A 12132-nucleotide genomic window follows, 5' to 3' on the forward strand; every position below is an offset into this window, starting at 1 on the left:
ATCTTTTGTCTTTTTAATCTTCTTCAAGAAAGGCATGCTTCTCCCGCCACAGAGGGCTAGAAGAAACCGCCTGCACATCTTTGAAACAAGTAGATACAAAAAGAAGTAATTACCTCTGAGGGGGAAATGGCCCACCAGGAATAACAGATACTGTGAAGACTAAAAATACACGATGACATATGGAAAGCAGACTGCAGCGTATGAAACTGACTGTTTAGCTATCTTAAGCCTTGTTTTTGCTGCAGTAAACTTACCATCTCCCCAGTAGAAATTGTACGCCAGTGTGGTTCTCTAGACCAAAACTGGAAAAAAAACAAGGCTCCATATCAGCATTCCTTTGGTAGCTCTTTTTTTACATATAGGAAGGTCTAAGCACCATTTTTACCCCTTAGCAGTGGATAAACCCAGGCATTCTCTTCCCAAATGGGTACTGAATTTATGTAATCGCTTGAAGTTAGACCACACTAGGAAACCAGTGCCATACAGTACAAATCAGTACTATTTTTATTGTAAAGCTATACAGTGGTACCTTGGTACGTAACTGCTTTGAAACTCTTCAAGTTTGGTACTCCATATCCCAAAGGTGCTTTTTCAAGAGGTTACTCAATGCATTTTAATGGGAAAAAATTATTCCTGTACTCATCATTTGTTTGGTACTCAACACACAAACTAGAACTGGTTGGTGTCATCTGCCTTTTTTCCTAATGGGAAAAAAATGATACTCATCATTTTTGGTAGTGGTCACATCTCCCAGAGCCAATTAATGATGAATGTGAAGGTACCACTGTACAGTATTAACAGAATCTTGCAAGGTTGAATGTGCTCCCCACCCTTTATCTTTCTATGAATTAGGGAAGTACTTGTCTGATATGTTTACAGGTGTTACTTTATTGGTCCAGAATCTGGCCCCTTTTATCTGACTCTTGCCTGGGTAGCAGCTCTTTCTCCTGTCCTTTATGGCCCTTCCTTCTGCCCTCTACAACCTACCTACCTTTGTGACATAACCTCCGATTTCCCTCCCCAAACCTGGTGCAGCCCTGCAGAACCCAAAGGTGTTGCACCTGCCTAGTAGAGATGGTGTTGATGAGTTGTTCAAGTTCACTTACCCCCACCCCAAAATAGTTCTCCCATCAGTGGAAACAATTTCCCATTCAGAAATTTATCATGATGTTGAAAGTATGACCTTAATACTTATTTTATTTTTAATTAATTAATTTAAATTATTTACTCCAATAATTAAAATACCTCATTTTACATGAAATGCTCCTAAAACTTTCAGACAAGAGCATCTTATGCATAAGCATGTTTTCCAAGCAACTCTTTTTTACGATAGTACTTTTGCTTAAATCTAGAATCCTGGACTGAGCAGGATGTTGGAATTAATGGCCAGATTAGCTGTGTTCTCCTCTAGAATTCCAAAAATTACTAATAATCCCACTTTCCATGGTTACCCATCCTCAAAAGTATTTTTCCCCACCATGGATATGTAGGTTTGCAGCTTTAAAAGATGTAACTACTGTATGACTGTCTTGGATTACACCAGGATTTGAGTGTTCCACTCAATTGGTTTATTCAGCAGACAGCTAACAATTTAGATATTTTGCTCTTTGAAAATTTATCCACTAAAAGAGATATAATTGCAATAATCCATATAGCGATCCTGCCTGAATATAATTACTACACTAATAGACTTAATTTCTACTGAACTGGAACACTAATTGAAAAATAATTTATCATAGGGTCTTTGAGTTTCATTTCATCTTGATGAATCCATTGATATAAATGGATAAAATTGCTTATCAGCAATTATTGTACTCATATTTAGTGAACTTGTTCAGAAAGAACTGTTGAAAATATTTGTTCTAAAAGTATAGTACTAGGTAAAGCTCTCAACCATAATTTTTATCAATTATGCTAGGAATATTCTTTTTTTAAAAAAATATAAACTTTCATCTTTTGGCAACAGTCATGGTGGGGAACATCAATGAGTATTGCCTACTGCAAAGAACAGAGATATTATTTCAAAGTTTACTTCATATTGCAGCATTATTTACCTGGGAAAAATGTATGGTGTCAAGTTTAAACTTATCATAAATGCATTCACAAACACACACATGGACATTTTCACATAACAAAGACTATCCAGACGAATCTTTGCATATAGACGATTTATAGCATGTCAATGCAGTGCTAATGCCCAAATAGAGCCATTTTAATTTGCTCTTTGAAAATAGGACAAGGAAAATAAATAATTTGGCTATCTGATAAAGATGTAGGATTCAAGAGGTTCTATGTTGAATACTTCCTGCTGGTTAGGAGGCTTAGTTTTCATTTGGGTTTGATACAAAGCTAAACAATTTGCCCATTAAACTGTTCATAAAAATTGTACCCAGAAGAAATAGGCTGAGTCACTATATCAAGCTAAGTCATAACATGGTTTGATGTTGGTTTCATATATAATCACTATTTTTGATCAGTCATAATTTATGCTAAGTGCTGTGGCCTAGAGGTGGAGCTTTTGCCTCACAATCAGGAGGCTGTGAGTTCGATCCCAGGTAGAGGCTAATATTTGCTCCTGCTTGAGCAGGGGGTTGGACTAGATGGCCTCCAAGGTCTTCTATGTTCTATGATTTAGCACAGGGGTGGGCAAACTCCACGCCCGCGGGCCACATCCGGCCCGTTGGTCTTTTTAATACGGCCCGCCTCTGGAAAAAAAAAATTCCCTCTGAAAAAAAAATTGGGGCTGGCCAAAGAGACCCTGCGCCGCGCGCCAAAAATCGAGCTGGTGCGGTTCTTTACTTGGGCAGCCAGACGCCCGCAGCAGCGCCCGCAGCGGCAACAGGCAGTTTCGCCCAGGCTCTGCTCAGGTGTCCAGCTGGGGCTGTCAGGAGTTGCTAGCCGCCGGCGCAGCTCGCGTGGCTCCAGTCCTGTGTTGCCTTGGGAAGGGAAAGGCAAAACCAGGAGCCGCTGAGCCTGAGCCTCCGGTGCTACTGCTGCCATTGCAAAGCGCCGCCGCGGCTCTTCCTTTTGCCTTCCCTTCCCGAGGCAATGCGGACTGGAGCCGCGCTGAGCCGCGCCGGCGGTAGCAACTCCTGACTCAGGGGCCTCTGAGGGGAGGGGAAGGAGGAGAAGAAGGGTGGGGGAAAGGGGGTGATTCCCAAAAATAACCCGGCCCGTCTGTCAAATTTTAAAAGTCAATGAGGCCCCCGAGCCAAAAAGTTTGCCCACCCCTGATTTAGCATGTTTAATTAATTGAGACAACTTAGTTTTGTATGTCACTATGATGAAGACAATATATCTCTAAAATGACTTATTTTTAAGACTCAAATTAAATTCACAACACTTTCTAGAATCTAGTGAATTGTAACAGTTGCTTTTGTTAAAGAGACCCTTTGCAACACCCAACCTCTTCTGCACCATATAAAGTTCTCCCTTTTCAGCTTGTTAGGCTGAATAAATTAAGATCTAGGATTCAGATATTGGGCTGAGCAAAAATTCTGAAGTTTCAGAAATCAGTTTGCACTCGATTTAATTTAGATATGATTCTAAACTGTGGATCAAGAAATATTCAAATAAAGATTGCATAATAGGCAATTTGCTAGTAATGATAATTTGAAATCAATTTAACTAACTGATAGTGAGTTGGAATGAATGATATTGACCTTACAAATCAAAATTCTAGGAAGGGACATGGAATATTGCCTTGCAATAACTTGAAACCTCAAGTCCATCTAACTTGCCATTATTTAAATGGCTGGTGGTAACTCCACAAATTTCATGTAAGAGTCTATGACCTTAATCCTGCATGGAGCTGCTACCAACAAACCAGGTTTGTTTTCAACCCAAAGCTGAAGTTTTACCTCTAAATGAATTATTTCTTTATACTTTCATTTGACTTAAAACTATTGTAAAACTTCAAGGCTACTGGATCCAGTTGAGACAGCCAAGGAAGAGAAAACAAAGGCACCTTGCCTACTCTAAGCAACACTTAGCCTGCATGCTTGCTCCACATGATGCAAGAAATCTACTGAGATATCTTGGGAAGATATCTTGAGATGGTGGAAGGAAAACAATAACCCTTAGCTTGGGAACTGCTTAACAATTTGAGGAAATTGGTATAAGTTTAGAAAAAGGTAAAATTAAACTTTTTTCAGATGTTATGATTAAAGGAACATGGAACACTGATTTCCAATGAAAAGTTAATGGTTTAGTGTGGTACTTACTATGCATAAACACATTTGTAAACTTGAATTCCCGAAGACAGAGAAAAAATAAGAATATTTATAAACACATGGGCACATGGCTTATCTAAAAGGCTTACAGTAAACAGTTATTCCAGCCTTCTTTATTTGTATTATTTATACCAATTATTTATATTTGTCCATATTCTGTTTCCATGAATTCATGAAATTTCATGAACCTCAGTTTGTTATTTAAAATGGATTCAGCACTCTGCAGTAAAAATCTCCCTTGTTTTTTGTACAGTTTCAAGATTTAACAGAACAGAGTGTTAAATTCCATGACCTTTGAAATCTGTTTCACACATGTTGTTTCCCCCACAGACTGAACTACAACTCAAGGGTGATTCACATTAACTTATCTTGGATCACTTAGAAAACAAGTTTTTGAATGTTGTGAACTTCAAGCAGAGTTGGAAGCCCAATACTCTATGTTTACCTATCATAACTCTTTTCTGTTCATATTTCTCAGTGTGGAGCAAACCGATTAGTTGTTCTGAGCTCTCTACTTCCATAGATAGTTTTGATAATTCCCCAGTCCTCCAGCATAAGTGCAACTCATCACAAAGAGGTAATCCCACCACAGTGATAGTGTTTGGAAATCCTGGCCAGCAAGGGCAATGTAGAGAAAAGGCAGTCTTGTTATGGGTATTTGAGGTGTGGAGCTAACTGTTCTATCTGTCTGAAGAACTCCTAGTAATTATTTACTCATTGCGTCAATCCAAACTTGCATAGTCAGATACATGCTGATGTCTCCATACCCAAAATGGACTATTACCAAATCATACAATTTCCATCTCTTTCTCCCTCAATTCGACGATGCTGCTACAGTGGCTACTGTAGTATTCAGAATAAAGGACTCCACAGTAGGGACAGCAAAAAGTTGGAACAGCATCAGATATGAGTCAGGATTGCAGGTAGGTAGGGACCTCTCAAAACTAGGAACAATTTTGATATAAAATAAGAATATGGTATCACCACTTCCAAAAACATTTCAGGTGAGGAACAATTTTAATACTTCAAAATTGTACAGTAATAACTTGCTACAATAACATGCCAAGGCACAAATTGTTCTATGTTCCACATAAAGAATTCTGACATTTCTGGTAACTAGTCAAGTTGACATAATATTTGGCTATTGTGCTTGGTTTTCTTGGCACCAATATCTGAAAGTGTCTTTATTACCATGTTATGATCAGCAGTTTTCAAATACCCAGAAGTGCTTTTATCCATACAACAGACTTCTTAGAACTCCTTCTTCATCACAGATCGTCTTCATGTAACTCCAAACAACAAATTCCTTCTGCCTGAGGAGAGTCATGTCATAACCTGAAAACTATGATGAGTATGACCAGCAAGGAGATGCTAATGGTTTGTCTGCTACCTCCTGATGTCTTCCGGGCATGCAGTACCACAAAAACAGCATTTGTGTGATTTGTGGGTACATCTACATTGCAGATCATCCCTTCACAGCAGGAAACACATTCCTGTAAATTGTAATAGATAATGTTATTACATGGAAGCCATAGTGCTTCTTGATTAAAGGAATCAATCAATAAATCTGCATCAATTTGCACATGAAAATTATAACCCTCTTTGAAGAAAAGAGATGCTTTCTTTTTAGAGACAGCACATGCTCCATTTTAAAATACAATCTTCAACTAACAGAAAACATCACCGTATGAAATACAATATATCTACCATCCAGGTCTGCATAAATTATTAATAATATATTAAATAGCTGCTGCTAGATTCCTTGGGAGTCTTTTCAAAGAGTAATACAACTTTTAAAATCTACATAGCAATTTTGCCATCCAATTGGAATTAAAACACAGGTTATATGCAGCATATATTGTAATAAAACTTTTAAAATCTACATAACAATTTTGCTAATCAACTGGAATTAAAACAAAGGTTATGTGCAGCATAACACATTGCTGTATTATCTAATAATGTATTTAATTGCTAGAAAGAAAGAACATTCTCGCTAGCCTTCACAATTCAAAGAAATAAAGGAGACAGAAGCTATGAGGACACTTACAACTAAAATATATCAATACACTGTACAATCCTTCATATACTGACACTTCAATTTTATTGTGATCCTGGTTCTCAGGCCAAGAAAAAAAAATACAGTACCTAGAGAAGTACTGTAGTACAGAAGTACAGTGTTCCAATACAGAAAGTATTGGAACACTGACAATTTGACAAATTGCTGAATGTTTGTTATTGTTGCAGGAAAAATGAATAAGCAAGTTGTCTGTTCCCAAGAAAAGATGTGGAAACAAATGTCAATGCTGCAGTTTAACCAACGTGATGCTACATAATACAATACTATGAACATGGTGCATGCTTCCCAATCATAATACAGAAGTCTGCCTTCCTTTGTGCACAGAAAAAAGAATCTATACTTTTGAGCAGCAATGAGGAATGTTCTAGTCTAGTGCACACATTAGTTTTATTAGTTTTACATCAAGATGATCATGAAAGTAACCATAATTATCATCTTATGAGAGACAACTTAATTAAGAACGACATTCCAAAAGTGGGCAGTGAGGTTCCCAAACACAGCATCTTCCCAATTATATACTGCATTGATACATATTTGGCTCATGCCCTCGCTCAGGAAGAGTCCATTGATTGTACAGATCAAAACATATTTAGGCATATGTAAATAGTCTCTTAGCAAACTAATCATACAGCTGCCAAAAACAGCGCAAGAGAACCCGCATTATCAGAGCTGTACTTAAAAAAAATAAAATCTAAATTCTACATAGATGAAAATCTGAATCTTGAATTATTTATAATTCAGCAAAGCATATATTCAGCGTAATAAATCCTGCTTTTACTGATTATGAAGAACTCATGATAGCTATGTTGAACATTGAAGCCTCATTTTGTGCTATGAATCTTAATAACTGTTATTCGTCCCTGCTTTGCTTCTGAGGCTGTATTAAGCAAAGCCCATATTTCACTATGTGTACCACTGCAAGCTTCAGGGCTAGAAATGTGAAAGAAAAGGGGAAAAAGGAGAAAAAAAGTAAAGAGCTTCAGGGTATTAAAGGGTATGTTTTTATGTTTGCTTTGCACTTGTATGGAATCATAAACTACAGTCTGCCATTCTTCTGCAGGTCGAAGCATAATGAAATTGAGGGAAATCTCTCATTCCTTCCATCTAAAGTTGTAGTTTTGTGTGACATAAAGTAATTCTACATGACAGCCTAAGCTGTTTGCCTACCAGAATGTTCCCAGAGGTTTCTTAAGTCCTTCAACAATGTTAGCCTGAATTGCGGTGCCTTGGCCCTGGGTTGGGCAGATATTCAGTCAAGCAAGGCCCCCGAGTGCTCATTTTTCTGTTCCTTGTCCTTGTTGGTTGGCTTCCATGTGGACCATCCCATCTGTTGCCTCCTTTAAGGCAGCGGTCCCCAACCTATCCGGCTTGTGGACTGGACTGGTTCCAATCAGGCCAGGGCCCGGTAGCAGGCCTCAGCCTGAGGGTTGAGGACCCCTGTTTTAAGGGATTATTCCCTTCTCACTGGTCTCCATGCCTGTCTTTGACTTTTCCAGAGATCTGTCTGTGTCAATAGCTGCATTCATGTCTCCTTCCCAAATTATTTCCTTTGACACTGAATCAGACCTTTTGTCATGCCCTTGGTAGAATCGGACTCTGAGGGAGAGGAGGAACAGCTGATAGGGAGTGGAGGTGTGGCTCTGGAGGTTGTGGAGGAGGCTGGGGAAGGGCTGAAGTCAGAGGAAGAACCAGGCCCAACCCCTCTGCAGGACACGCAGGGAGGAAAGGAGAAGGCAACAACTTGGCTTGTGAGAGGAAGCGGCAATGATCCTCCTCATTGGTTGCAGCTGGGGGGAGAAGTATATAAGAGAGACAGTTAAAACACAGGTTGCCAGAAGCAAAGCGTGTTTTATTTTGGTCTGAAGTTATCTTGGTTGGCGTCCTTCCAACAGATTGTGCCTTGTTATCTCCTTGAATTTGGTAAATACTTCTCCTATTCAGTTGTGGACATTTCATCCTTGTAGTTTGTTTGGTTTTTATTTTCACCTCTGTCTGCTCATTCAATTCAGACTGTATTGCTTTCTTTTGAAGACTATTTTTGAGTATGTTTTATCTCCAACTGAGAATTATTGAACAGCGGGGCCAAGTTGGAGGCAATAAAGGACATTTATTTACATTTTGGATTTTATTATGTTTGTGTTACACTCTGGGTCATCACACCTTCCTCCCCTCCATCTTATGACTCCCATGCTACAATGGTTAAGGCAATAAAGAATAGGTGGTTCTTTCAATCCTATGTTCTTCTATAGGTCCATAGAAATGTAACATCAAGATAGTTCAGCCTTACAGAAATACAATACTTACAATAGTTCACTTAGTGACCATTCAAAGTTACAACAGCACTGGAAAAAATGACTTAAGACCAATTTTCATACTGATGCCTCTTGTGGCATCCCCAAGGCCACATGATCAAAATTCAGACATGTGGCAACAGATTCATATTTATGACGGTTGCAGTGTCCCGGGGTCATGTGTTCCCTTTTTGCAACCTTCTGACCAGCAAAGTCAATGGGGAAGCCAGATTCACTTAAGAACCATGTTACTAATTTAACAACTGCAGTGATTCACTTAACAAGTGTGGCAAGAAAAGTCATCAAATGGGGGGAGGGAAACCTACTTAACCAATGTCTCACTTAGCAACAGAAACTTTGGGCTCAATTATCATCGTAAGTCGAGGACTACCTGTCGACGTATTTCTTCAATGTATTTTAAAAGGCCAGGAAGGGAAGCTTTGCAGTACAATGTGCAGAGGGGAAAATCAAAGATAACATGCTTCCTCTAATCTAGATAGAAACTGCAGTTGAAAAGGGTGAATGCAACATGAACTCACGAATGAAGGCATACACAAACTTTTTAGTGGAGAGGTGAGTTCACGGACTTAACTTTCCATCATTGGATCGCTGCTAGATTATTTAAAAAAAATGCAGACACCAGAAGTCCAGGAAAGAACTTCATAAGGCAATGATCAGCCACTGGAGAAACAGGGTGTGTTAGGCACTTAAACCAATCAGCGTTGGTGCTGGAAGACTAGACTGGAACAAGTTACTAGACTGGAACAAGGCAATAGAGGCCATTCCATCTGAAGGGCCTAAGATGGTTGCAGTTGGAAAACAGCAGCTCTGAATCAATGTGGGAAAACACAGGTGTGGGAAGCATTTGCACTGGGTTATGAGTGGGAGAAGATTGATATTGTCCATTCCTGCTCTTAAAGAGTAGTAGGTGGCCTATACTGGGCCAGGAGAGCTGTTTTGGTATGCTGGTTAAGGAGTTGATCTAAAAACCAGGAGACTGTGAGTTCTAGTCTCACTTTAGGCATGAAAAGGCAGCTGTGTGACTCTGAGCCAGTCATTTTGGCTCAGCCCAACTTACCTCACAGGGATTGTGGTTGCATAGAAAATAGAGTAGGGAAGAGGATTAGGCATATTTATCATCTTGAGTTATATGTGGAAAAATGATGAGATACAAGTATTTTTTTAAAAAAAGTATGGACTGTCCTGAGTTGTTAAAATCATACTACTATGAAGCAAGTTGCCTTAGGTGACAACAATTGAAATATTTCTTTTAATGGCTTTTCAACAGAGCTCTGTGGAATGGTAATTTAAACAGATAGAAAATGATAGATTCCCCCCATATTAACAGGGGTTCGATTTCATGACTGTGATTGGTATGAGATAGTGCTAAATCATATGGCCTCCTTTGAGGTCATATTATTGCATATGCTTCTGATAAAGATAAACATTTCTGCTTCTCATCCATCTCCTAAAACAATATAGGACTCTGGTTTCTGCAAAATATAAATTCAACAAGATTTAAGCTTCCAAATTGGAAATTATATTATTTTGTACAAGGCAATGATAAAGGGAAAGAGGAGAGTAAGCTATTGATTTTTTTCTTAAAACAAATTAAGCAAATCTTTAATTTATGATATTTCTTGGAAAATGGTTGTACATTTTAGACATATTCATAAACCATTTCAAATTAGGTAAGTTCCAATTTCTTACCAGCATATGAGATAGACTACTTTTTACAAAATGTAAAATTATCACAGCTCACAGAATAACATTACTAATCTTACCTCACCTTTTTCTCTTCAAGAAATTGTGACTAAAATTATTCTATGGTGTTAGAGAAGGTTGATGACCCTGATGGGTTCCAGAAAACCTATTTACCAAAAATATTTACCATATTGTACAATATTGAGTTCTTATTTTCTATTCTATTGGTGGTTTATAGATTCTTATCCACTAGTTTAAATAAAACTTATTCTACAATAATTCCAAGCAGGACACTAGGCAACAAAATACACCAATAGGTCATTGAATAAATAAATCCAGTTCTCATTTGAAGAATAAATAAACCAGCTTCAAATTACTCTACTTTGGAATATTATGGGAAGACTTATCTTTCTGGAAAAGGATCTAATGGTGGAAAAGATGGAAGGAAAGAGAAGAGGATGATTAGAGGCAATATGGTTGGACTCAATTACAGTGGTGATGACTGTAACATTGGAAGACTTGTACGGCCAGGTTAGGGATAAGTTGTCGTGGAGATTTTCTCCACAACTTGATGGCATATTCCCTCTCCCTCTCCCTCCCTATCCTTACCCCCCTTTCTCTTTCCCTATGCCTCCCTCCCCCCATCTATCATCTTTCCTTCCTTCCTTCCTTCCTTCCTTCCTTCCTTCCTTCCTTCCTTCCTTCCTTCCTTCCTTCCTCCCTTCCTTCCTTCCTTCAGATCATATTTTTCTTCTTCTTGAATTCAGGGCCACTAAGGCAATAATATTAGATTTTAACAAATTGTTTTTGTTCAGAATAAAGAAAATGAAGCAGCATTTTTATTTAAATACAGATTTAAACATTAGTATAATTACTTGGAGATTTCTGAAGAGATTTTTTTAAACAAATTTGGTTGTTTCTCCCTATTGTTGTTGTTTCTCCCTATTTTAAATTTACAACACAAGTTGAGAATGCCCTAAGTCCATTTTTTTCCTTGTTGTCTTTGGTTTTAGAACACTTGCTTAATGCTTATGCCATTAGAACTGTGAAATCACTAACAAGATTGCAGCAGATAAGAGAATTTAGTGGCATTGTGGATGGTGAAGATAACAGGGAATTTTCTTAGCATCAGTACTGGCAAATATCCCAAATTTTAATCCCTAAGATATAAAAAGCAGGCATTGTGAGAGGAAAGTCATGTGTTAGTTACAGCAACCAACGTTGAGGAGGAGTCAGGGAGCACCCTTTCAGACTACCAAATTTATTAAAAGGCATAAGCTTTCATAACCTGCAGTTCATTTAGCAGATGCAATGGAGTAGCTAGACATCAATGGGGTTTAAAGTGGAATGGGGAAAAAGAGAAAGAAAGATGGATGCAGGCTATGTATAAGATACATTACATGTCACCTTATCAAATTTAACAATCTCTAATATGTTAAATAACCATCATGTTTGCTGACATCTTGAGTCATCCTGAATACTTTTGATGTTTATGAGTTCAGCTGTGACTTGCTCAGCTACCGTGTTTCTCAGAAAATAAGTCCGGGCCTTATTTTCTTTTGACCCCTGAAAAAACGGCAGCACACGGGCAGAAGGGAAAGCAACAGCGGCGGAGGAAGCAACAGCGGCAGGCGCCATGCAAAGTGCCCCACCGCCACTGAGGCCAACATCCACGCTGCTGCCACCTGCCCGCTGACCCGGCCTGCACCTAGCACCATACCCGGGTCTGCAGCAAAGGCGCTTGGTGGGGTTAGGGAGCTCTCCGTGCTCCGCCATGATCGACCATTAGGAGCGGCTGGTGGCTAGGAGTGGCTGCCCGTGGGGTACT

General features: G+C 38.8%; 1 protein-coding gene across 2 annotated transcripts in view; it reads right to left on the minus strand.

The window, feature by feature from the left end:
* Positions 1 to 5230: 5230 nt before the first annotated feature.
* Positions 5231 to 12132, minus strand: part of LYPD6B (LY6/PLAUR domain containing 6B) — a 97559-nt gene continuing 90657 nt past the window's right edge. For both annotated transcript variants that reach the window (XM_026673495.2, XM_087950058.1), the window contains exon 5: positions 5231 to 5725. In XM_026673495.2, the coding sequence (XP_026529280.2) occupies positions 5561 to 5725 (165 nt within the window). In that variant the 3' untranslated portion in view covers positions 5231 to 5560. The remainder of the gene's footprint in view (positions 5726 to 12132) is intronic.

Source organism: Notechis scutatus, chromosome 1, assembly GCF_049901735.1.
Source record: "Notechis scutatus isolate UNSWTSFEM ecotype Mainland chromosome 1, rNotScu1.2, whole genome shotgun sequence".
NCBI lineage: Eukaryota > Metazoa > Chordata > Lepidosauria > Squamata > Elapidae > Notechis > Notechis scutatus.